Below are 26,952 nucleotides of genomic sequence, written 5' to 3'. Positions count from 1 at the left end.
AGTTTGTTTAGTGACCGTTCGACGTTACAACAGCACTGAAAAAAAGGGACTTATGGCCGTTTTTTCACACTTATGACCCTGGCAGCATCGTGATCAAAATTCAGAAGCTTGACAACTGACTCACATTTATGACGGTCGCAGCTTCCCGGGGGTGTGTGTGTGTCACGTGATCCCCTTTTGCAACCTTCTGACAAGCCAAGTCAAGGGGGGAAGCCAGATTCGCTTAACAACCGTGTGGCTAACTTAACAAATGCGACGATTCACTTAACAACGGTGGCCAGAAAGGTCACAAACTGGGGAGAAATTCACTTAAACAAGTGTCTCACTTAGCAACAGAAACGTTGGGCTCGTGCGTAGAGGGCTGCCTGTACTACTACTAACAGCCCTTTTATTTACTACTCGGTACCTTTTAAACCCGATTTGGAATTATGATCGCATCTCCTTGCATGGAGAGTGGTGAAGGAAAAGCCTGCCCTCCTGTGGATATCTGTGGTCACTACAACCTGCGTCGACAGGCTAACACAGGGATCTTCAAACTTGGCCCTTTTATGACCTGTGGACTTCAACTCCCAGAATTCCTCAGCCAGGCACACGTTTGAAGACCCCTGGGCTAAAACAATTCAAAAATTAAAAAAAAACCAGAAATGAAATTAAAAAAAAAAAACAACAGCTGGGAAACCCCTGGATTAGGGCACGAGAGCAGCAGCAGTAGAAAAGTCATCCAGAGATTCCCTTTCAGTAGCCATTTTTTAAAAATTATTGTTTTTTTGAGCGTCCTTCATTCCCACGGACAGCCAAAGACATCTTCCAGGGACTATTGAACTAGTTCAGGGGTCTTCAAACTTGGCCCTTTTATGACCTGTGGACTTCAACTCCCAGAATTCCTCAGCGAGGCACATGTGCCTGGCTGAGGAATTCTGGGAGTTGAAGTCCACAGGTCATAAAAGGGCCAAGTTTGAAGACCCCTGATCTAGTTGCTCTGATTTTTGATCTGCACCTTCCTTTCAGTCAAGCTCAGAAAGAGCTAGAAACACAAGCAGCCTTATCAATGGAAAACAATTAATATTTAACAGCCGTGGAGTGAAAGGCTGGCCGCTACCAGTTTCCAAACTGGGAGGGGATCTAAATTCTTAAGGGGTGCGCTTGGTCAACCCTGAAAGAGACCCTTTCTTGCCGGGTGTGTCTTTGTGAATGCAACAGACTGAGCCTCCCTCTTCAGAAGCAGACTACCTTTCCTTTGCTCTGCTCTGCTCTGCTCGACCAAGCCTTGGGAGGGCCGGCGCGGGGTCCAAGTTCTCCTAAATGCAGAGAGAGAATCCTTCCTCGCAGGGCGATCAAAAAAGTGCTTCTTAACATGATCTTAACTTGCTAATGTTTTCTAAAAGAAAAGGGGGGGAAAAAACCACACTCTGTGCTGTGGGGCCAGCCCTTCCGAGCTTCACTCCCCCCCCAGACCCAACTGGACTACAAAGCCACCCTTGTCCAGGGGAGAATGGGAGCTGTGGTCAGGGACCTGCAGCGCTGACTTCACAGCTTTTGGCACAGTCGGAGACGTGGCGGCAAAGAGTAGAGCCTCCGTGTCCAGGGGCAGGATACCAGACATCAAAGAGAAAAGAATGCCGACTCTCACATCAGCTTTGGAGGTTTCCAGGAGCCCCCACCTGTCTGTCTGAGACTGACCAGCAGGGCAAAAAGACACAGACCCGTGCAAGAGGCGTCTCCCCATGTTCCCGGTCACCCCAAGGTCCACAGAGAGCATTCTGGGAATATCAAGAGGAAGAGGAAGAGGGCAGAGTTTCAGAAGGCTGATCCTTTGCTGGGGAAACCTCACATGCCTGTCCGGGAGCGGAGACCGCCTCCCAACACCAGTAGTCTTCATTGCCCTGGAGGCCTTCCCCCTCCGCAGGTCCACCCACATCGGGCCTGCCCACCACACTGGGCTCCTCCGAGGAGGTGGCGGTGCCGTCCGGAGACACCCCCTGTTTCTCCTCCTCCTCCTCCTCCTCCTCCTTCTCACTGGGGGCGGAAGACGCTGCCAGGAGCCCCCCTCGTTCTTGCAGGGCCGGCCTCGTTTTGAGCCCCACGGCCTTCAGGATGGTGTCCATCTGCTTCATGTAGTCCAGGTGACCATTCACCTGCAAGGGAAGGCAAGATCAGACCCTGCTCACCTGCAGAGTATCCCTCCCTCCCCCAGCACGGCCAGACGTCCGGGGACCTCTTAATCTGGGGGGGATCAGCAGCTCCCCAGAAGCTCAACTCGCAAAGTTAGTCCCTTCCACCCCCAGCCCCCGGCGGAAAATCAGGTAGGGCCACCTAAATGGATTCTCCTTCATTCGTCCTTCGGTACGTCGATAGATTAAATTAGGTTAAAGCTTCGCCAACACATTTCAGGCTTCTTGGGATCTGATCTGGTTGAATCTTTTTTTTCTTCTCTCCCTTTCACGACTGAAATTAAAATTAATTGAAGCACACAAGACCCTGCCCGGAAGAAATTTGTCGTGCATCTCAGCTGGATGGCTCTGAATGTGGAGGAGGGCAGTTTCCCCCTTTAAAAGCTCTTCTTGCTTGCCTCCGGAATGTAGGGATACACTACCCCTGACCTAGGTCCTAGATCTAACACATGCTGGTAAAACCCTCTTGACCATAGGCAAAGAGGAACCGGAAGCATCTTGGCATCTGGAGATCCTGACGGTTGTCCTGAAATGCCAAAAGCTTTTGGACTTCCTGGTTTCTTGATCCCTGACTTTACCAGGCAACCTGCCACTCCAGACAATTCTCCTGCCTTCTGCTGTTTTCTTTCACTTTTAGCAAGACTGGAGCGTTAATTAAAAAACCTGCCAGAAGCCCCCGTGATCTTCCGATGCCAGCTGTGACCTCAAAGGCGGCAGGGAAGCAGATGGCCTGGAAAGCAATCAAGGTTTATAAGCAGGAAATAATCCTCAGAATTATTATGAGGTATGTGGGTGGGTGGGGGGGGGGGGGAAGATAAAGGCACCACCCGGTCCTGGGCTGTGTTTGGAGGAGGATCACTGAGGCCCCACAAGGCACAAAATGTACAACATCGCCTCTTGCGACGCAGCAAATGTTTAAAAAGACATTTCAGATTCTTGTTGGCTTCTCAAAGGGAAAGAGAGAACAGATAGTTTTTATCTTAGAAAGATAGACAACCTTTATTGTCATTTTTCCCCCCCTGTGGGCACAATGGCACACATTACAGTTGCTTCCTCTCAAAGTGCACACCTACATAACACACTTAAAACATACTCTATACGACACATGTATAGACCCACACCCTTACACATAAGTGACATATAAATATTATTCACTGTCCATCTTGAATCCATAACGGAACCACTTAAAAGAAGCTTCTGGGTGAAATGTCCCATTTTTACAGCGGGGTTTCTCACTGTAAAAGGTGGGTGGGCTTCAACTCCCAGAGTTGAGGTCTCGTCGGGGAATTCTGGGACTCGAAGTCCAGGCGTCTTAAAGCCTCTCAGGCTGAGAAAACACTGCTTTATGGCTGCATTCAGACGACCTAAAAAAACCCTTGCCTCTCTTCAACCTCTCTCAAACCTTGGATTGTCCCTTTGAAAAAGCTAATACAATCCTGGGTGGTAGAAACAGAGGCATAGAATCAAGATCACGCAAAGTATTACAACAGTTTTATAAAACCCTAGTGAGACCACACCTGGAATACTGCAGCCAACTTTGGTCACCTTATCACAAAAAAGATGTTGAGAGTTTGGAAAAAATTCAGAGAAGAGCAACTAAGATGATCCAAGGCCTGGAGACTAAAACATACAAAGAACGGCTGCAGGACTTGGGAATGGCCAGTCTAGAGAAAAGAAGAAATAGGGGAGACATGATAGCAGTGTTCCAGTATCTGAGGGGCTGCCACCAGGAAGAGGGGGTCACGTTGTTCACCAAAGCATCGGAGGGAAGGATGAGAAACAATGGTTGGAAACTGATCAAAGAGAGAAGCAACCTGGAATTAAGGAGAAACTTAATCTCCTGACAGTGAGGACAATCAACCAGTGGAACAGCTTGCCTCCAGAAATCGTGGGCGCTCCATCACTGGAGGTTTTTAAGAAGAGACTGGACATTCATGGTATAGAACGATTCTCCTGCTTGAGTAGGGGGCTGGACTAGAAGACCTCCAAGGTCCCTTCCAACTCTATTCTATTCTATTCTATTCTATTCTATTCTATTCTATTCTATTCTATTCTATTCTATTCTATTCTACTCTACTCTACTCTACCCTACCCTACCCTACCCTAATCTAATCTAATCTAATCTAATTCTAAACCTCCGAACCTCGCAAGATCTCTGTAATTGCTTCCCATCAACTTACCACGGAAGACAGGTCCACGTTGACCACCCGGCGGTCATCCAGGCAGATGGGCTGAAGCCCTGCCACGCTCAGCTGAATGGACGACGTGCGGTAGACAAATTTCAACAGCCAGTCTCCCCTGGAGGAGGAAGAACAAGAGAGGGAGGAATGGGGCTGGGATTCACGTGTCAGCTGGAGTCTGGGGAACATCTGTGGGAGGTGGGGATGAAGTCTAACATCGGAAAGGCTGCCAGGCAAACACCAGAGCCCAGCACAGGTCGAGATGTAATCCCCAGCGATGGCAACAGAGCGCAGAGGCCACGGTTCTCTCTCAGTTCACCCAAAACTGGCCAGAAATGAGATTTAAATCCCAGAGCCTTCCTGATTCTACTTTGCCAATTGTTGGCAAACACGTTAAGCGTCGCTGTGCATGAAGTTCCGATACTTTGGGATATAGTTTAGTCAGGGAAGGGGGGAGGAAACTAAATTTAGATTAGATCAGAATAGATGAGAATAGATGAATAGAATAGAATAGAATAGAATATGGAATGGAATGGAATAAGAATAGAATAGAATAGAATAGAATAGAATAGAATAGAATAGAATAGAAGCAACCTAGAACTAAGGAGAAACTTCCTGACAGTGAGAACAATTAACCAGTGGAACTACCTGCCTCCAGAAGCGGTGAATGCTCCAACACGGGAAGTTTTGAAGAAGAGACTGGACAGCCATTTGTCTGAAATGGTATAGGGTTTCCTGCCTGAGCAGGGGGTTGGACTAGATGACCTCGAAGGTCCCTTACAACTTTATCATTATTAGAATAGAATAGAATAGAATAGAATAGAGTTGGAAGGGACCTTGGAGGTCTTCTAGTCCAACCCCCTGCTCAGGCAAAACTCTATACCAGGGGTCCCCAATCTGTGGGCTGCAGCCTGGTAGTGGGCCATGGCCTGGTGACCACTGGTCAGGTTGGCCAGTGCGCGCACGGGTGCATGCACACACACCACTCACACTAGCGACACAGCCGCGGTGTGTGAAAACGGTGCTGCGCCTCGGGGCATGAAAATGGGATATCACCACACTGCGGGGTGCGAAAATAGGCCACTGCCACACCTCAGGACACAAAAACAGGACACCGCCATGCCTCAGGGCACAGAAACGAGGTGCTGCACAACGCAAGAATGGGGCAGGGCTAGTGAGTATCACGAAGGCACTAGCCCCTCCGTTTGGGTCGTGTGCATGCTCGCAGCCTCGTGAACGCGCACACATGTAAAATGCTTCCTCCCTCTCTTTCCCTCCAGTCCGTCAACCGAGAAAGGTTGGTGACCTTTGCCCTACACCATTTCGGACAAATGGCTGTCCAGTCTCTTCTTAAAAACTTCCAGTGTTGGAGCATTCACCGCTTCTGGAGGCAGATTGTTCCACTGGTTAATTGTTCTCACGGTCAGGAAATTGATTCTTATAGGTTGCTTCTCTCTTTGATTAGTTTCCACCCGTCGCTTCTTGTTTTAATCTTGCCAAGAATAAACTTCCCAAATTTAACCTTCCCAAGATTAAATCCTGGCAACACTAGTTTAAAGGAGTCTGTGGCTCTTTCTTGGAAGAGAGCTGAAGTCACAGTGGAGGGGGCCAAGAAAATCAGAAAACTTCCTCCAAGAAAGAAAGAAAGAAAGTAAGAAAGGAAGGAAGGAAGGAAGGAAGGAAGGAAGGAAGGAAGGAAGGAAGGAAGGAAGGAAGGAAGGAAAGATCACAATTGTTGTGTATGCGCCACAGTTAGGACCAACAATACCTGCAGAAGCCGTTGATGATCTTGCCTGAAATGACTTTGGTGATCAGCTTCCAGGGTTTGGGATCTCCTTCTATCGGGGCCCCCAGCAGCACCACGTCTTCAATGATCCCTTCGCAGTCTGAAAGAGAGCCACCCGAGATCAGCCCGGTGGCATCGCCGAAGGGACCCGGTGAGCCTCAGATCCCCTGCAGTGATCCAGCCCTGCCCCTTCGGAGGGAGGCTGAAGTCTAAACCACTAGAAAAGTGGGATCCCCTTCTCCTCTCTCTGTGGCCCTTGCTTGGGAAGACAGCCCCCTGATTGATCGATGCACTGGGCTGAGATGGGATCAGCTGCGTTAAAGTGGATCTGTCGTATTCTTTTCCCTGTCTCTACTACAGTGACCCAGCTGAAGAAAACCGCGGAGACAACTAAAAAGAAAGTCCCATAAAATAAGCTTGCCGGATGCCGTAAGGCAGAACCCGAATCCTGGCTGTGTGGGATCTTAAAACAACTGACCTCTCCTGTAGCCTACATTTATTTAGTGGGGCTGTTTTGTTCATGTTTGCTCTTTGGTTATCATTTTTCATTTGCTGTGCTTAGCTTCCTGCCTGGCTGGAGGAGGCTTCTGTCTTAAGAATACCAGAATGACAGAGTTGGAAGGGACCTTGGGAGTCATCTAGTCCAACCCCCTGCTCAAGCAGGAGACCCTAAACCAATTCAAACAAATGGTTCTTAAAAACTTCCAGTGTTGGAGCGTTCACCACTTCTGGAGGCAGGTTGTTCCACTGGTTAATTGTTCTCACTGTCAGGAAGTTTCTCCTTAGTTCTAGGTTGCTTCTCTCCTTGATGAGTTTCCATCCGTTGCTTCTTCTCCTGCCTTCAGGCGCTTTGGAGAATAGCTTGACTCCCTCTTCTTTGGGGCAGCCCCTGAGATACTGGAACACTGCTATCCTGTCCCCCCTCATCCTTCTCTTCGTTAAACTAGACATACCCAATTCCAGCAACTGTTCCTTATATGCTTTGGCCTCCAGTCCCCTAATCATCTTTGTTGCTCTTCTCTGTACTCTTTCTAGAGTCTCAACATCTTTTTTTACATCATGTATTTCAAGTGTGGCCTTACCAAGGCCTTGTAAAGTGGTATTAACACTTCACGTGAAAGACGGGCCATTAAAATAGAACTCCGAGATTCAACCCAGAGTTGGCAGACACAAGCTGCAAATTAATTATCCTGGAATCACAACAAGCTGCCGATTAATTTATGCTGGAATCGTGACGGTGACTGTTGGGATGGAAAAGCCCCCCCTCCCTTTCTCTCACGGGCTGCAGACAACAGAGAAGTGGCTACCAAGGCAACAATCCGGGGTTAGAAACCCAAAAAATGCAGAAGCCAAATATCCTCTCTCTCTCTCTCATTCTCTCTGTCTTTCTTTCTCTCTCTCTCATTCTCTCTCTCTCTCTCTCCCAGGGCATCCAGCATCTCTAAAGCAATTGTAAGGACTTAATTCTTCCCCATGGAAAGGGGGGGGGGGGAGGAAGGCATCGTTAACACCCAGATCCCAGTCTGTAAGGATGACAGATAGTGGATCAAGAATGGGGATTCCCCCCCCCCAGGAAAAAAAGGACAGGCTGGAGAGGAAATTCTTAGGATGTGCAAAAAACAGTTCCTGGGGAGAGATCTGAGCTTAGGAAGCTGAAATTGCTTTGATCTGCAGGACCGAGAGGTGGCAGGGGGTCAGCTTCAGAGCAGGAACCCCAAAACAGGAGTGTGTGTGTGTGTGAGAGAGAGAGTGTGTGAGTGAGTGTGTAGCCTGTCCTACCTTTCTCCTTGGCCATCTCCTGCAGGCAAAAGTAGATCACCCTAGCACCGAGACTGAATCCGACCAGCGTCACCGGCCGTTTGCCCTAGAAGAGGACAGAAGAAAAAGGAAGACTTACAAAGCATCTTGTTTTGTTTTTCAACCAGAATAGAGCTGGAAGGGACCTTGGAGGTCTTCTAGTCCAACCCCCTGTTCAAGCAGGACAGCCTGTACCATCCCAGACAAGTGGCTGTCCAGTCTTTTCTCAAAAACCTCCAGTGATGGAGCACCCATAACTTCTGAAGGCAACTTCTGTTCCATGTGGATACGCCTTCAAAGAAACCCAGTCAAGAGATGCTTCTCAAACTTGCCCACTTTAAGATGGGGAGACTTCAACTCCTAGAATTCCCCAGCCAGTAATTCCGGGAGTTGAAGTCTCCCCCCCCATCTTAAAACGGCGAAGGTTGAGAAACACTGCTATAAGGTTTACACCAGGGTTGTGTGTGTGTGTGTGTGGGGGGGAACAAACTTTCTTCAGCCTACCTGCCGCCGGCTAAGAAGTATCTGTGCCAAGTGTTTCCCGACCTCAGCGGAGCGATGGAGACACACACCCCAGGGGTTGTCTATCACACCAGCCACTGCCAGCAGCGAAGCAGGCCAGGTGAGGGCCGTCACGATCCCTGGGAGGAGGCAGAGCAAAGGGAATGGGTGACAATCAGAAAAACATCTGGAGGACCTGATGTAGCCCTGTGAAGTGTGGGGCTACAGCTGCCATCCTGCCCAGAGGGCTAAGCCTATTGTGTGTGGGGGGGGGGCAAGGGCCACTGTGCCCTCTCCTTTTAGCAATGGAAATGTAAAGTAGAACCAGCTTCATCCTCGGACAGGGGGGTAGCAACAGCACTTAGACTTATATACCGCTTCACAGGGCTTCACAGCCCTCTCTAAGGGGTTTACAGAGTTACCATTTTGCCCCCCAACAATCTGTGTCCTCATTTTACCGACCTCGGAAGGATGGAAGGATCCGAGTCAACCATGAACCGATCGGGATCGAACTGCCGAACTGCAGGCAGTCGGCAGAAGTAGCCTGCAGTACCGCCTCCTAACCACTGGGCCACCACAACTCAGTGACGCCAAGAGAACTACCTAGATCAGAGGCCACCAACCTTTCTCGATTGGCGGACCGGAGGGAAAGGGAAGGGGAAGCATTTTAAATGTGTGCGTGGGTGCACGGGGCCGCAAGCACACGTGTGACGCAAATGGGGCGGGGCTAGCGCTTGCGTGATACTCACTAGCCCTTCCCCGTTCTTGCATGGCACAGTGCCCCGTTTCAGCATCCAGTGCCCCGTTTCAGCATCCCCGCAGTGGGGTGTCTGCGCACACTGGCCAGCCTCTCCCACAGCCCAGTGGCCAGCAGCCCACGGCCCACTACCGGGCCACAGTCCACAGGTTGGGGACCCCTGACCTAGACAGGCTGGTAAAGTCACAGAACCTAGAATAACCAAATTGGAAGGGACCTCGGAGGTCTTCTAGTCCAACCCCCTGCTTCAGCAGGGAGACCCTGGCCTAGACCATATCAGTCAAATCCCCCAAGCTGAGCTCGGCTGGAAAGAGCCGTGTTGTTTTTTTTCCACCCCAAAGTAAGGCCATGTCAAGATTGAACGGCTACGATGCCTGCTAGCCTCTATCGCTAATCAACGTGCCATAGAAAAAGGGGGGGAGGGGTAGAAAGCGAAGGGAGGATACGGAATGCCACGATGCCATTCATGGGCCACAAGAGCCTGCTTCACGCCAAGGCCATTGCTGCAGGTGCTGGATGGAGAAGGGAGCTGTTCCCATAACAAAAAGGAATATTATCGGAAAATGTGAATACTTGGGGGGGAAGGGGGGCTTGGATATCTATTGTTTAACTTTGCAAGCTTTGCACGGGAACTCCAGAGCTGGTTTTGCTTCTTTCGTTCTGAAACGCTGGACCCAATAAAGTTTTGGAGACTGCTTGGAGACTGAATTGCCTTAAGGCAGGGGGAGGCAACCTTGGCTCTTTTATGACTTGTGGACTTCAACTCCCAGAATTCCTGAGCCAGCATGGCTCAGCTTGGAAACCTCTCCCTTTCTCCTCAGCGTGGCTGGCTCGGGAATTCTGGGAGTTGAAGTCCACGAGTCCTAAAAGAGCCCAGGTTGCCCACCCCTGCCTTAAGGGAATCCTTCGGTTGGGTCTGCTCATCGGGACTTCTGACGGGCCGCCAAGCCCCTCACTCACCCGCCAAGACCGTGTACTTGAGGGCCTCCTGGGCGACCATGTTAACCAGCCCATTCCACAAGGCGTCCAGGGCGCTGCCCAGCTCCAGCAGGTACTTGGACTCCCAGGCTAAGCAGTACTGCTCCTTGGACTGTAAGAGGCTGCTCCAGGGGGCTGTGAAACTGCCTGTTGAGGGACAAAGGACGGAGACGAAGGGGTGAGGACAGGGTGCGAAGGAGGCCTCCCACAACCGAGTCTCAGGGGTTGTTCCTGGTCCTCTGAGGGCAGAGGGGCAGAGCCTTGAGAGAGCCAGCCCGAGTCCTCGAGATGTGGCAGGCCAAAGCATTCTTAACATTATAGCAAAAGCACTTAGACTTATATACCGCTTCAGAGGGCTTTTACAGCCCTCTCTGAGCTGTTTACAGAGTCAGCCTCTTGCCCCCCAACAATCTGGGAACTTTAACGACCTCGGAAGGGTGGAAGGTTGACTCAACTTTGAGCCGGTCAGGATCGAACTCCTGGCAGTGGGCAGAGTCAGCCTGCACTGCTGCATTCGAACCCTTGGGCCACCGCGGCTCTTAATGCAACATCCAATCAGCTACAGCAATAGCAATAGCACTTAAAGACTTATATACCGCTTCACAGTGCTTTACAACCCTCTTTAAGTGGTTTACAGAGTCAACATATTTGCCCCCAACTATCTGGGTCTTCATTCTGCCGACCTCGGAAGGATGGAAGGCTGAGTCAACCTTGAGCCGGTCAGGATCAAAGTGCTGGGTGTGGGCAGAGTCAGCTTGCAATGCTGCATTCTAACCACTGGAAGGGAAGGGAAGGGAAGGGAAGGGAGAAAGGAAGGGAAGGAGGGAGGGAGGAAGGAAGGAAGGAAGATAGCAATAGCACTCAGACTTATATACCGCTTCCCAGGGCTGTACAGCCCTCTCTAAGCGGTTTACAGAGTCAGCATATTTGCCCCCAACAATCTGGGTCCTCATTCTGCTGACCTCGGAAGGACGGAAGGCTGAGTCAACCTTGAGCCGGTCAGGATCGAACTGCCAAACTGCAGGCAGTGGGCAGTCAGCAGAATCAGCCTGCAGTGCTGCATTCTAACCACCAGGGCTCCTTGACTGATGCAGCAGTCCAGAGGAGCATAAGCAGAAGGGTGTTTGGGGGGGGGAGGAGAGTGAGGAAATCACTGAGGGAGGGAACAAATTCTTGCGACGGGGAGACAGAATCCAGTACAGGGAGTCCTCCACTTACGACCACAATCGAGCCCAAAATTTCTCTGGCTAAGCGAGACATCTGTTCAGTAGAGTTTGCCCCATTTTACGGCCTTTCTGACCGCAGCTGTTAAGTGAATCACTGCAGCTGCTAAGTCAGGAACAACGGTTGTTAAACGAATCTGGCTTCCCCACTGACTTTGCTTGTCGCAAAAGGGGATCGCGTGACCCTCCCCCCGGAGACCCTGCAACCATCATCAATACGGCGGTTCCAGCGGTTTATCCATCGTTACGGTGGTTTAACCATCACCAATATGACGGTTACCACTTGCCAAGGGCCTGAATTTTGAGCGCCTGGCCAGGGGGACGCTGCAACAGCCGTGTGAAAAAGGGTCGTCGTTCACTTTTTTCAGCGCTGTTGTAACTTGGAGAATGATCACTAAATGGACTGTTGTAAGGCGAGGACGACCTGGACCTCTGGAGGAGACACGTGTTCACTAGAGCAGAGGCCCCCAACCTTGTGGGCACCAGGGACCAGTTCCGTGGAGAGAGGTTTTTCCGCGGACAGGAGGGTGCGTGGTTTCGCATGCTGCCTGCATCCCGCGGATGGGGCTTTGCTTGTTTGTGCGGACCGGTTGCTGGCGTGCCGTGGCCCGCTACCGGTCCACAGACCGGGGGTTGGGGACCCCTGCACTAGAGGGTTCAAATCTCTCTCCTGGGATAAGACTCCAATCAAGGAGGAGGAGAAGGAGGAGAATTCCTCAGGAGAGGCAGCTTCCCCAGCTCCAGGTCAACCCTGGGGCGGAGGGAATGACCGCTGTCCTCCTTCTGCCCTGTCTTTGACATGATTCCCTCTCCAAGGCCAGACCCCGAGGCCGTTCGCATCTTCGTGTCTCACCCAGGAGAGAACTGCCTGCACGTCAGGAGGCATTGACCTCAGAACAGGGAAACCAAAGGGTGTGAAAGTTAAAAACAGAAACGCTTGTAAAAAACAAAAACAAAGGTGGATCGTTTTATGGCCGAGTGTGTTATAGAGCAGCGGGTGAGGTCGGGCGAGGAAAACAACACGCAGCAAAACAGGGAAAATCGAATTGGCTACCCAGGGCCCGGCTGCCATTTGGAGGGCAAGGAGCTTGTCAGGTCTGCCACCTTCGGCCTGGCACCTCGCTCGCATCCTGCCCTCAAAGGCTGGGGTGGAGGGAGCATGGGAGGGGGATGAACAAATGGGCCACAAACTTGTGTGTCAGTATAGGTAGTCCTCGCCGTAACAACCGGGTTACCAATTTAACAATGGCGGGGAGAAACGTCGTAAAATAGGGTAAAACTCACTTATCAAATGTCTTCCTTAGCAACATAAATTTTGGGCTCAACTGTAAGTTGAGGACTACCTATGTGTGTTGGGAAATGGGGGGGAGGGGGGAAAGGACAGCTTGACAAAGAACAAAGAAGTTCAGAATCCACTTGTGCCAGCACTTACGGCCGTGCACCCTGAGAAGGGATGTGGATCGCCCCAAATATCTCGGTGAATCTAAGTGAATCTTCATTGGCTGAAGACAGACTGGCCATGGGGATGAGGGGAAGCCTTTTGTATCCTTTTAGCGTGGGAAACTTAGTTCTAGCCTGACTTTCCTGCAGCTAGCAATCTCTCGTAAAAGAACCAGACTTAGTTTTAGCCTGACTTTACATCTCTAGTTAAAGAACCAAACTTAGTTCCAGCCTGACATTCCTGCAGCCAGCAATCTCTATTAAAAGGATCAACCACTTCAACCAAATGGAGTCGAGGGTCTTTGTTTCCTAAGGGATCGGACTGGGGCAGGTCTGACAGAGCTAAGAATATTCAGAACTGCAGAAATATTTAGAAACTTGGAAAACTTTTCTCAACGTAAAACAGCCCCATATCCACCAACGGTGAGCAGGACAAGGAGATATTTAAAAATAAAAATAAAATTGGCCGTGTTTTGATATCCACCGTGTTTTGGCCTGCAGATGGGAGAGCTCTTACCGTACTTCCCAGCAGAAAGCCAGCCGGTGATGGCAATGGTGATATGGAGCTGCTTCGCTTCGGTTAAGGGAAGGAATTCGAATTCTTCTATGGCCCCTACGCGCTTTTTCATCTTGTACCCTAACGGAGCGAACGTGCACACAAATATACAGTTAATATAGTACATTTTTTGGACTCTTCAAAATACAGGCTGTGGTTTGTCACAGCCTTCTCCAAACCAGTAATTTGGGACCACAACCACACATATAAAAAAACCCCTTACGGTGGACCAGAAGCCACTGTGGCATTTTTGTGCATGAAATACAATCAATAGACTGTCAACAGAGGGTTGTGGAGTTTAATTTAGCTGTTGGTTTAACTTGTTAACTATGTTCTCTTCTAGATCAGGGGTAGGCAACCTTGGCTCTTTGATGACTCATGGACTTCAACTCCCAGAATTCCTCAGCCAGCCTCCATTTTGTTTGTTAGATTTAAGACAGGGGTCTTCAAACTTGGCTCTTTTATGACTCGTGGACTTCAACTCCCAGAATTCCTGAGCCAGCCATGCTGAGGGGAAAGGGAGAGGTTTCCAAGCTGAGCCATGCTGGCTGAGGAATTCTGGGAGTTGAAGTCCACAAGTCATAAAAGGTTGCCTACCCCTGAGACAGATGATGTCAAGCTAAGTGGGTTAGGATAGTGGTATAAGTGAGTTGGTATAGTATTCTAGAAATATATAAATTGTGAGCCTGCTTTGTAAGGGGGAGGAATTCTTAATTCTGAAGTATATTTATTAATATTCAACTAGGGGGGGACAATTTATGTATATGACCGTTTTGTTTTGTTTTTCACTTTATGCTCTCTTTTTTGTGTAGCCTTGTTTAGCTGTGCTTTCATTTTGTATTTTTTTGGGGGGGGAGGCTGGATTTGTATTTTAATGTTTTGAATAAAAATAAAAAAACTGAGGAATTAAAAAAAATAATCCACATACACACCACAGAACATCTGCATCGCTACAACAGCAAGAAAGTGGACTGGAAGTGGACTTTGGATAGCCAAGCTCTTATTCAAGATCACAAACGTTGTTTAACTAAAATCAGAGACTGGGAACTGGATCGCTAGTTTTTCGCCCCGTTGAACTAAACGGGCTTGAAAAGCAAATTCCAAGCTGAAACCAGCACGGGGGTGTGTGTGTGTGTGTGTCACCCATGCTGAGAAAAGAGAAGCTAGCCTTTTACCAGCCACCTGTCTCCTAGATGAACGCACAGCTTGATCCTGGCTTAGCAAACCAGAACAAGAGCAATATCAGTGAGGATCTTGGTTAAAAAGAAAAAGATGATTTTAAATCTTTATTAGACAGTGGAGGGACGGGAGTATTTCTCCTCCAAGCTGCAAATCATGGTTTACATTAGTGGATTTCTATACCTCGCACCCTTAGAACGCTTCTGATATATTCTCGCGCCCCTTACAAAAGTTCGAAATAACAGCAACAAATGATGCATATACACTACAATTTTGAAAACCCAAGTTTTCACACCCCCTGGAATATCGTCTCGCACCCCTGGTTGGGAACCCCTGGTTTACATCTAACCTGGATGCTGTCTGGTAGGAACTAGATCGGGGTGGGGTGGGGTATCAATTCCAACCGATCACTGAATGTGGGGTTTGGGGCAGGCACCTTTCCCTCACATGCAGATGCCGACAATCAAAGCTGTGAGATTTGTAATTGGCTGACAACCACACTTAACATATAGGTCCTCAATGGAGCTGTATGCAGTGGGGTGCCCCAGGGCTAGGCCCAGTGCTCTTCAACATCTTCATCAATGATTTGGATGAGGGGATAGTTGGGGAAGTCATCAAATTTGCAGATGACAGGAATAGCCAACTGTCTAGTTGTATGTTAAATGTCTAGTTTAATGAAGAGAAGGACGAGGGGTGACAAGATAACAGTCTTCCAATATTTGAGGGGATGCCCCAAAGAAGAGGGAGTCAAGCTATTCTCCAAAGCGCCTGAAGGCAGGACAAGAAGCAACGGATGGAAACTCACCAAGGAGAGAAGCAACCTGGAACTAAGGAGAAACTTCCTGACAGTGAGAACAATTAGTCAGTGGAACAACCTGCCTCCAGAAGCGGTGAATGCTCCAACACTGGAGGCTTTTAAGAAGAGACTGGACAACCCTTGGTCTGAAATAGTATAGGATTTCCTGCCTGAGCAGGGGGTTGGACTAGATGACCTCCAAGGTCCCTTCCAACTCTGTTGTTCTGTTGTATGTAACTTCTGCACAGTTAACACCAGGGCTGTTTTCCTCCTCATCCCGAGAGCCTTACCCACGAGTCCGGCCCCAGCAGCTCCAAAGAGCGAACCGATAATGGCCATCCCAGCTGCTGACCCCAAGGCCGTGGCTCCAGCAGTTCCGATGATGGTGGCTGCTCCCATGCCCACCAAGGGGGCAGCCAGACCCCCGGTCAGGCCTAAACAGAAAACAACAGGATTCTTTTGATTCAGCGAAGCATAGTGATCAGGAAAGATGTTTTGGCCAAAAAAAAAAGGGCTAAAGTGAGAATTAAGAAATTAGGTCAGGGGTCTTCAAACTTGGCCCTTTTATGACTTGTGGACTTCAACTCCCAGAATTCCTTACTGACCGTTCAAAGTTATAATGGCACTGAAAAAAGGGACTTAGGACCGTTTCCCCCACTTAACGACCGACCGTTGCAGCATCCCCAATGGCCACGTGATCAAAAGTCAGATGCTTGGCAACTGGCATGTACTCGTGACAGTTGCAGTGTCCCGGGGGGGAATAAAATCACGCGATCCCTTTTTGTGACCTTCTGACAAGCAACGTCAGTGGGGGATGCCAGATTCACTTAACCACCTTGTTACTGACTTAACACCTGCAGGGATTCGCTTAACGACGGTGGCAAGGATGGTCGTAAAATGAGGCAAGCCTTACTTAATAACGGCCTGACTTAGCGACAGACATTTTGGGCTCCATTGTGGTCGTAATTTGAGGGTGACCTGCCCATGTCTCATCACCCTAATTGCTGGGGAACGGTGAGGCTGGGATCTGCCGTTCAAAGGGGGGGGAGGAAGGAGAGAACGAAGGTCCTGCTTACCGATGACCGTCCCTCCTCCTACCGTCGCCAAGCCGATCAGCAGGTAGCGCTTCAGCCTCTTCCTTCTCTCCTTCTTCTTCCGCTTGCCTTCGTCCGTTCTTTGGGGGGGGCGGGGGAGAGAAGAAAGAAGAATGACTTTCTTCCCTAATAGCAAACAGACCATATCGTAAGATCCCGTCTCAGCTCTTCTCCCCAAGAAAGCAAAACGCTCAAAACAGAGAGTTCCAAAAGGATCTTTTTACTGACGGAAAGTGATTGCAGGGAAGCGAGGCGGCATCTGAAGTTCCCGTGCAAAAGCATTCAGCTAAAAGCCCCGTTTCCCCAGCCCCACCCCAATGGCCCGGTCCGTCAGGAGCCCATCCGCTGGCGCAAAGGTGCGGTGGGAACTTCAAGCCGAAAAAAGGTGAGAACTGGAGGGGGGGGTATGTGTTTCTCTGGCGCCTCGTCCTTGCTCGCCGGCAGGAGTTAACCCAGATGCTCCCCATTTCCCATGCAGATGTGTCAAAGCCGTCAAAGAGAAAGCAGATACAATTCAGGAACGTCTTCAATCCACATTCTTCCCCTCCCGTTCCGAATGGTGGCGTTCCCAGAGGGACCCGACACCATGAAATTAACTGCTTCCTATAGCTCGGCCGCAAATACAAACACACTTTTCAACCAGACAGCTAGTTGAAGTTATAACTGCCAAAACATCTTAGGGAAATATTCACGCGAGCGAGATTTGAACAGCTGGACACAAGGGTCAAATATGGGAGATTCCACTCTTATACCCTATAATGGACATCTCTGCATCTGCGGAGGGACAAAGGTCAAGGACCTGGCTCACGTCCTATTTGACTGCCGCCTATATAAGAGGGTGAGAGACAGGTACCTGGGCCTATGCACTAAATGAACGACCCATTGGGACCCCCATATAAAAAAAAATATCTTGAAAATTACATTTAACACAGCACAGTACCTGAGCAAAACGGTTCAGCTGAGATCGGCATAGGTGAGACTGATTGGGGTAGATTGTAGGGTGGGATAGTGAAAAATCACTTTATCCTATTTTATCTATCTGCATCTTAAATTGCTGTGTCTGATTCTAATTTCGTTTTAAAAATGTGTTTTATCCCCATTTCATTTTAAATTATATTTTATTTCTATTTTATCCTAAATTGTATTTTAACCAAATTGCTTTTACTGCATTTTTAGTATAGTGTGCATTTGGAACTCCCGCGCCTTGATATGGCCCAGGGGCTAATCAATAAAGTAATTAGTTAATTAATATAGCTCAGCCAGACCCAAAAGGGTTTTGTCTTTCGGTTCACAAAATGGACACATCAGAAATGGACGTCTGATACACAAAAGCAACTTACCTGTTGGATAGCACCTATTTCCTAAGCGGCTTGTAGGACAAAAAACAGCAAATATGAAAATTACACAAGTCAGGCAGTTCATGCATTGCAGGACAACGGGTTACGATGGATTTAGTTCACCCCCAGTGTTATTTAAATAAGTACTAATTTCAATAAGACAAAAGCTGGAAAGGCTCAAAGGAGGTTAAATGGTTACAAAAGCCAGAGATAATTCCCCGCTTTTTGGGAAAAATCCTGCCAGGTAAATTAGCTTTTTCCCCCTCCTCTGGGGTTGCAGGTAGCTTTTAAATAAAACAGAGAAAGGAGGGATTAAAATACGGAGCTGTTTTAATTGTTTTTTCGTAAAAAGGAATGGCCAGGTTGAAGATGTTTTTGACTGCATTTGCTTAGGTACCTCAGCTCTTGGTGAAAAAAAATATTTTCAACCGGAAGCAGCTATGTTTCTTTTCAATTTTCTTGGGAAGAACGAGCTTTGAAACCCCGGAGAAAGGAAAGAAAAAAGGGCACAAGGGAGAATGCCACCTTTTGCCCTTGAGATTTGAGTTCCCGTTTTAACTTTTTGAAAAGCAGCCGCACTTTTATCTGCCCTGATTAAAATACAGCCCTATCTGCAGAAACCAAATATTTAAAACACACGCGTATTTTTTTCCCCCCCTTTGGTGGCTGCGCCTGGTGAAAAATCGCAAAGGTCTGGGAGAAACATACTCCGATTCCGCCTCTTTCTCCTCCTTCAGACATTCAAGGAGATAGTCCTCTGCCTCTTCCAGTTCTGCCAACGGGATCCTCAGCAAACAGGCCACGTGGGAGAGAAGCACCCGCATGCGAGCGTCGTAGTAGCCTAGACGAGCAGGGCAGGAGGAGGGAGCGTGTCAGATCTGCCAGCTTCGGCTTGATGCTTCGCTGGCATTCTGCTACCAGTCTTTGGAGAGGGGTGAAGGAGAGGAAACGGGCAACTGGCATGTAAGGGGTAGGGAGGAGGGAATGACAGGCTTAATGGAAACCCGAGGTGCGAGGACCAGCTTGTTCCAGTCTTCAAGGACACGGAGCCTGAGAAAGGAGTGCGAATTGCACCACACACCTAAGCGGTTCCCAAAACACCTCTACGGCACACTGTTGGGTCAAAGATGGGCTGGTCAGGAGGAAGCAGAAAAGTTTGCGCGGAAACTTTAGTTCTAGCCTGCTTTTGCTGAAACCTCTAATCCCGGGGTCCCCAACCCCCAGTCCGTGGACCGGTAACGGGCTGTGGCATGCCAGCAACTGGTCCGCACAAACAAGCTAAAGCCCCATCTGCGAGATGCAGGCAGCATACAAAACCACGCAACCTCTGGTTCGTGGAAAAACCTCTCTCCACGGAACGGGTCCCTGGTGCCCAAAAGGTTGGGGACCTCTGCACTAATCCTTAGTACAAGAACCTATCACAAATGGAGTCAAGGGTCATTCTTTCCTAGAAATCTAGCTGGGGCATTCTTTCCTAGAAATCTAGCTGACAGAGCATTTAAGAAGCTAGTCCACACCGACGTGCGTCCTGTCCTTGAATGGAGGAAGGAGAAAACTTGCTAAAATCTCCGGCCGACGGTCTGGTCCCCCCAAAATCGGTCCTTAGGCGAGATGTTTTGCTTTTGTCTCCCTGAAGAGCTAATAAAAAAAATAACCGGAGGGAGAAAGGGAAAAAACCAAAAAAATAAAATAAAAACAGGCCGTCAAAATCACTTACCATCCTTGAGAGAAAAGGAAACCAGGTCCTAAAACAGAAACAGGTGGGAGAAAACGATCAGGATTTTTTTTAAAAAAAAAAAAAAAGACACAAAGGCATTCCCCCCAAAAGTCTGAAATTTGGGTCCATTGGCAAGAAAGCAGCCCCCGTTCCCCCACTCTTGAAACCAAGAAGGAAAAAAGGTTTGGAGAAGATGGATAGATAATATTGAGAAGAAATAGGGGACCAAAAAGTTCCATTTGGTTTTTGAGTGAATTTTAGAGTATTATTGTTTTTTATACAGTTTATTTATCCTTATTTTTAATTATTAATATGATATTATTATTATTATTGTGTCTAATCTTAATATATTTTATGTTAAAAAGAGAGTTAAAGGATTTTACAGATTTGTTATTCTAATAATTGATTAATGTTAGTTAGAATATGATTATCCTATTGTTAACCCTGTGATTAGCTCTGGGAAGTGGGGAGGGGGAGGGACGGGGGGAGGGGGAGGGAGGGTTTTGGAGAGGGGGGCAATTATATTGTAAATCTTTTATAAAACTTTTAATAAAAAAAAAAAAGAAGAAGGAAAAAAGGTTAAGGTTTCTCCATTCTCAGAGGGGCTCTGTTTCTGGGGAGCAAAATGAAGAGGAGGGCGCCGCGTCCCGCAGTGTCTTTCAAAAGAGTGTCGCACGAGGTTTAAATCCAGAAAGGGCCAACAGGAAAAGGCTTCCGACTCACCAGCATGATGGCGCCGGGCTGATCCTTCAGAAGCGTCTCGCCCAGAAGAATCCGAGCGAAGGTCTCTGTCCCTTCAGCCCCCAGCCCCCCAGCAAAGGCCAGCATGGAGGGCATCACCGCCTCCGACAGCTCCAGCCACCGGACCAGGTTCTCCACCACTCCGGTCCTGTAGGCACTGCGGAAAGAAGGAACCAGTCCCGGCATGGCCTCGTTCTGTCCCAGCCTACGTACGTCCTTGTTACTTCACAAAGACAACCCCTCTTTGAACAGTAGACTGGAAAACAAACCCTTTTTATTTGAGTTACAGACCTGATAATTGTCCCAGAAAAACAAAAGCAACAGAACGCTTTTCCAATGGAGACCTTGTCCAAAAGCAAAAATGGAGCACAGGTCAAACAGGAAATAACTCACAGGCAAAACAGACAGACCATGATCTCTTGACACTGAAGTTCTTTGCAACCAGCCCTGCCCACACATTCCCATTTTGTTACGCAGCCCCCCAAGGCGTGGCTTCTCACTGCTTTCTCCTCCTACCCTGGAGTTGCCCCATTGCCTCCCTCTGTCCTACTCGTGTGACCTGTCTACGTTTATGAGCGTCTCTGAGGTCTTCCAGCTGTGCTTCCTCCGAGTCCGACTCAGCTTCCCAGCACAGCTGGCTCTCAGCTGGATCACCAGTGGAGGGGCCAGGCTCTTCATCAGATTGTAAATCCTGGAGGTCATCAGAGCCTCCCTCCGACTCTGATGGCTCTCCAGGCCCCTCCTCCTCCTCCTCTGATTCCCCAGACCAGGATCACAGGCTGGCACGGAATCACAACAGGCGTATTACACACACAGCCCCGTTCATGCTCACATGTGTATGCTCGTCAGTCTGGAAAGGGTAGCGTTGCTTCGGGGAACAAAAAAGCTATCCAGACGGTCCTTGACTTACCACAGTCCATTCAGTGGCTGTTCAGTTACGACGGCACTGGAAAAAAAGGGACTTGGGACCCTTTTTCACACTCATGACGATGGCCGCATCCCCACGGTCACCTCATCATCAAAATCCAGACATTCGGCAACTGACCCATATTTACAGACAGTGGTGGGGTCCATGTGTCACTTTTGCAGCCTTCTGACACACACAGTCAGTGTGTTGCTAACTTAAGAACTGCAGAGATTCACTTCACAATTGTGGCGAGAAAAGCCGTAAAACAGGGCAAACCTCACTTCACAACTGTTTAGCCCAGCGACAGAAATGAAGAGAAGGACGAGGGGGGACATGAGAGCAGTGTTCCAGTATCTCAGGGGCTGCCCCAAAGAAGAGGGAGTCAAGCTATTCTCCAAAGTGCCTGAGGGCAGGACAAGAAGCAACGGATGGAAACTAATCAAGGAGAGAAGCAACCTGGAACTAAGGAGAAACTTCCTGACAGTGAGAACAATTAACCAGTGGAACAACCTGCCTCCAGAAGCTCTGAATGCTCCAACACTGGAGGTTTTGAAGAAGAGACTGGACAGCCATTTGTCTGAAATGGTATAGGGTTTCCTGCCTGAGCAGGGGGTTGGACTAGATGACCTCCAAGGTCCCTTCCAACTTTATTATTATTATTATTATTATTGTTGTTGTTGTTGTTGTTGTTATTATTGTTGTTGGACTTAATTGCAGTCGTGAGCCGAGGATTACCTGTACAGGTATATAAATTAGGAGCCAGCCTATCCACCTGTCCTTATCCTGCACATATGAAACCTTCCCTGCAGGCGTGAAGGGGGCCCTGGTTTGTAAACAAGGACATCCTAACACCGTCTAGCCTTAATCGTCCACCAGCCGCCTTCCTCTTCTGCAAAACGCTAAGCCAGCTCTGGCTTTTTGCATTTTTGCACAGGCAGAAATCTCTGTTTCTATCCGAACCAGGCTCTCTTTCCTTTTTGCCTCCAACAAAGGGGAAAAAAATCAATAATCCGAGGAGAGGCCAAATTAAACATCCCTGGGATTTTATCAAGAGCTGGCAGGAAAAACCGGCAATGAGGCTGCTCACCTCTCCTCCTGATCCGGAAACAACGAGGCCAAGGAAATGGCACAGAGAGCCGCGTAGGCGTATTTCCCCGGCTCACCCAACTGGGCGCCTGGACGTGTCCTCGGTCCCGGGTCTTCTTCTTCTTCTTCTTCCTTCTGTGGCTGGCTTCTCCAGGGCCTCCAGCCTGGCCGGGGATCAGCAGACATGGCCGCCTGTTCCTGCCAGGGGACACAAAAGCAGCCAAATAGGAATGCCAGAAGAATCTCTGCATCTCTCAGGTGGGTCAGCAAGCGGGATGTAAAAGCAACGGTCCTCCTCCCTCCTTCCTAGGGATAGACTGCTTCTTCCTAGGGAGGCTCCTGAACTCTTCTGCAGCGAAGCAGCTCGGATTCCAACTTTCTAAAGATGATCAGGGGGCTGGAGGCTAAAACATATAAGGGACAGTTGCTGGAATTGGGTCTGTCCAATTTAATGAAGAGAAGGACGAGGGGGGACAGGATAGCAGTCTTCCAACATCTCAGGGGGCTGCCCCAAAGAAGAGGCAGTCAAGCTATTCTCCAAAGAAACCTGAAGGCAGGACAAGAAGCAACGGATGGAAACTGACCAAGGAGAGAAGCAACCTAGAACTAAGGAGAAACTTCCTGACAGTGAGAACAATTAACCAGTGGAACCACCTGCCTCCAGAAGCGGTGAATGCTGCAACACTGGAAGTTTCTAAGAAGAGACTGGACAGCCATTTGTCCGAAATGGTGTAGGGTCTCCTGCCTGAGCAGGGGGTTGGACTAGATGACCTCCAAGGTCCCTTCCAACTTTATTATTATTATTATTATTATTAAGTCGATGGACTTCTCAAAAAACTATACAGAAGAGGTAAAGCAAGGAGACATTGCCAACATTGCCCTCTTTGCAGCTGCAGAAATCTCAAGATAGACTGCCCCTGTGCCCGAAGGCTCCATTGCCTTCCCAAGGCAGTCCCCAGGCATCCACTTGATTTTGTTTCGGTTTGCTGAGGGAATTAGCCCCTTTCCCAGTTTTTCTCAGACAGCGTGCATAAATGGAGCAAAGGGATTGTTAAAAGCAAGCAAGGACCATTAAAATGAACCAGGTTTAGTGGGTTTTTCATTGAGACGGTTCACCCTTTGGGGCGAATGCAGCCAAACAACACAGCCCTCCAGCTTGTTCCAAATAAAGGTAAGCAACAGGAGATCCTCACAACTGCCCAGGAAAGAGCACCCCCAGCCCAGCCTACTCTACCTTCCCCTCCTAACAAGGAGAAAGGGGACAAGGGGACCAGCCAAAGGAATTCCTCCCCTTTGCACACCGCACGATGAAAACTTTTGCCCTCCCTGTTGGAATTACTACAGGTCATAATCTGGATTACAGGGATGACGGCTTTGCAGATAATATCCCTTGAAGCAGCCATTAACAGACATAACAATAAAACAGTAAAATTCCAATTACTCGATGAGAGAATGAACTTTGTGGCACCAATTCTTCCGCAGGGACGGCTGAGCTCCCAGGACCAGGATCTGCTTTCGTTTCTCTTTACCTCACCTTCAGTCTACCTTTTCTTTCGTGTGACCTCAATCCAGGAAGTCAGAAATGTTTCCGATAGCGTTCCGTGTCCTCACAAAGGGCTCAGGAGCATAAAAAGCTGCTTTAACAGATCCACTGACATCCTAAGCGGGGAAACTCCTGATCATGAAAAGGCAGTTTTTCTTATCATCAGCAGTTTGATTGTTTTAAAGGGGATGTGTGAGAAGTAACTTACATACCAGGAAAAGTCCTGACCTCAAAGCACGGCAGTTGTTCCTTTTATTTCTAGCAGGCATGTGAATTCAAATGAACTCGTGACATTCTCACAGTTGACTTTTCCAACGTGGTTATGCTTTTACACCTGGTTGCCTGGAGGTCATTTTTGTGTTATTTTGTCAAATGCTGATAAACACTCCACCTGGTTAATGTCTCCGTTCCTCCTGGCTTTGAAGAACCACACATTTCTGTTTCTGGGAATGCTGATTTATTTATTTATAAATTTTATTTTATTTATAAAATCTATTGGCTGCCCATCTTACCGTAGGGTAACTCTGGGCGGCTTGCAGTTACATCTTAATTAAAACATAATGTTTGAATTTCCTAATGTCATTTTAATTTTGGTGATGTTTTGAGTTCGTAGCAAGGTTTGCTAGCTTTAGATTGTTTTTATACCGTGTTTCTGTAACAGCCACTTGTGTTATCCACTTCCTGGTTCTGTACACAAGGACACAAAGGACCTTCTTACCTAACTCACAAAAACCCAGCATCCCTTCTTTCCCCCTCCTCCATTTCAGTCTTAGAAGTCTTATACAATCTTGGGACCAGAAACGATTTCTGCCAATCATGTTTCTGAACCTGATTGATGTTTAGGACTAGTAACTCTATTAGCATGGCTATGTCCTGAACTATAGCTAGGACAGGATCCTTACCAGCAGTCTTTGCAAATTGGGATATCATAACTTAATATTTGCAGCAGATTGTGCCGAAACCCTTTCCCACCCATCAAGGTCTTTTTGATTTAGGACTTTAAACCTTGCTCAGAATATTCACGTGATAAAATTTCCAGATATCAGTAAGTGGTTCCCTCCTTGGTTTTCCCCAATATTTGGATATTTGTGATTATTGTTCATTCCGATTACAGGTAGTCCTCGACTTACAACAGTTCACTTAGTGACCGTTTGAAGCTACAATGGCACTAAAAAAAGTGACTTATGACCATTTTTCACGCTTACGACCTTTGCAGCATCCCCATAGTCACGTGGTCGAAATTCAGACACCTGGCCACTGACTCATATTTATGACGGTTGCGGCATCCCAGAGTCACGTGATCCCCTTTTGCGACCTTCTGACAAGCAAAGTCAATGGGGGGGGGGGGAGCCCGATTCACTTAACAACTGTGTGAACAACTGAAGAACTGCACTTAACAAATGCGGCGAGAACAGTCATCAAATGGGACAAAACTCACTTAACAAATTTCTCACTTGGCAACATAAATTTTGGGCTCAACGGTCGTCGTAAATGGAGGACTATCTGCATTCAATATTTATTATTAAGCAATTTATCGGGGTGGGGTGGGAGGGGATGTATCATTTAGGACCCCCCCAAACTCACCCGGGGAGCCAAAGATTTTCTGCAGAGACATCAGGGCCTGGGGTGCAGGTCATGCTCCCCCCATATCTGTGACTGGGGGGGTGTCCCCTTTACTGGTGCAATCTATGGGAAGCCTCCCCCAGGCCAGGGGAGACCCCAAATGGGGTTACCCTAGAATTAAAGGGGGTTCCCCCCCAAGCCCCAGCCCAAGCGATGGGGGGGTCTTTTTGAGCAGTTTCAAGGGAGGGGGGCTGGAAGCTGGTCTCCCCCAGGCTAGAGACCCCTTTGGGACCCCAAAGTGGGGAGGGGGATTGAAAACCCCCTTCTAAAACGGGGTAGGGGGCTTCCCCTGCTCCCCTTGTAATACATTTGTTTCCCTCCAAGGCTATTTCTACCCTCTGGGCTATTTTCACTTTATAATCAGGGAAGGAGCCCCTCCCCACCCTCGAGGGCCCCAAAGCCCCCTCCCCTTATCTTCCATTTATAAAGAAATCCAGCCCCCCCCCTCCCGAGACCCACCTAGCCCGTCCTGAAGCCGGAGAAAGGCCGCATCGGGCTGCGGAGCCTGCCCAGCCTCCCGGTCGCCTCAAGCGGGTTCGCCGCTCACTCCAGTCCGAGGCTCCGAAAGGCCGCCTAGGCCCCACCCAACGCCGGCGGCTCCGCGAAAGAGCGATTCCCGGACGGACCTACGTACAGGTGAGGCGTAAGGCACGCCGGAAAGTGGGAGGGCTACGCAAGTTTCGCAGCGACTCCAACAGGAAGAGGGAAGTGGCTTTTGAAAACACAAATAACGTGCGTTTAATCGGTGGAGGGAAGGAAAAGGAGGGGATTTTAAAATGCAAGGACCTTAAATCCTAATTGCAGCGGCAGTGCTCGACCGAGGGCTGCTCCTGATGCATTTAGATGCTCTCCTTTGCAGTAAACCTCTGCAGAGATTAAGTTTTGACTAAGCAGCTGACCGGAAAAAACAACGGATTTGCTGTTTGGCAACTGAAAATTTTCATGTCAAGGAAATTAATAGCTGACTAGCAATCAGGCTGCGATTAAAGGCACGTTGTCTAACTTTTGTGGATTTGCATCTTTATAAAAATAATTGCAATTCAATGCAAACGAACGTTTTTCTATCACAAAGGTGGGAAAACTTCAGCTGAACTGTGATTAATCTGTAAATGCAGTTTAATGTAGAATAGAATAGAATAGAATAGAATAGAGTTGGAAGGGACCTTGGAGGTCATCTAGTCCAACCCCCTGCTCAGGCAGGAAACCCTGCCTACACCATTTCGGACAAATGGCTGTCCAGTCTCTTCTTAAACACTTCCAGTGTTGGAGCATTCACCGCTTCTGGAGGCAGGTTGTTCCACTGGTTAATTGTTCTAACTGTCAGGAAGTTTCTCCTTAGTTCCAGGTTGCTTCTCTCCTTGATTAGTTTCCATCCATTGCTTCTTGTCCTGCCTTCAGGCGCTTTGGAGAATAGCTTGACTCCCTCTTCTTTGGGGCAGCCCCTGAGATATTGGAACACTGCTAATGTAATGCAAATGCAAATTTTCTAGCCTTTAGCTGCGCAAACAGAATAAAGCAAAAAGCCATCAAGGCAAAATTA

At 48.6% G+C, this 26,952-nt stretch overlaps 1 protein-coding gene across 1 annotated transcript; it reads right to left on the bottom strand.

The window, feature by feature from the left end:
- Positions 1-1,438: 1,438 nt before the first annotated feature.
- TMCO4 (transmembrane and coiled-coil domains 4) lies at positions 1,439-22,432 on the bottom strand. The gene is made up of 14 exons (XM_029285841.1): positions 22,248-22,432; positions 20,236-20,410; positions 19,513-19,540; positions 18,504-18,636; positions 16,441-16,538; positions 15,655-15,798; positions 13,351-13,470; positions 10,153-10,317; positions 8,439-8,575; positions 7,917-8,001; positions 6,120-6,237; positions 4,352-4,469; positions 1,917-2,135; positions 1,439-1,675 (listed from the first exon to the last, which is right to left on the bottom strand). Exons 1-14 carry the CDS (start codon positions 22,430-22,432, stop codon positions 1,439-1,441), a joined length of 1,962 nt encoding a protein of 653 aa, XP_029141674.1.
- Between the last annotated feature and the right edge of the window lie 4,520 nt (positions 22,433-26,952).

Source organism: Protobothrops mucrosquamatus, unplaced genomic scaffold, assembly GCF_001527695.2.
Source record: "Protobothrops mucrosquamatus isolate PMUCROS unplaced genomic scaffold, P.Mucros_1.0 scaffold2331, whole genome shotgun sequence".
Taxonomy (NCBI): Eukaryota; Metazoa; Chordata; class Lepidosauria; order Squamata; family Viperidae; genus Protobothrops; species Protobothrops mucrosquamatus.
The sequence above is the reverse complement of the archived record's forward strand: the minus strand, read 5'-3'. Positions and strand labels throughout refer to the sequence as shown.

Bases quoted from the DNA above. Each gene is read 5' to 3' on its own strand.
- TMCO4 (XM_029285841.1), bottom strand. From the start codon at position 22,432: ATGTCTGCTGATCCCCGGCCAGGCTGGAGGCCCTGGAGAAGCCAGCCA. The intron at 13,471-15,654 runs GTAAGGCTCTCG...TCGCTCCGTTAG, and splicing joins TGCTGGGGCCGGACTCGTGG to GGTACAAGATGAAAAAGCGC. The intron at 10,318-13,350 runs GTAAGAGCTCTC...GTCCCTCAACAG, and splicing joins GCTTTCTGCTGGGAAGTACG to GCAGTTTCACAGCCCCCTGG.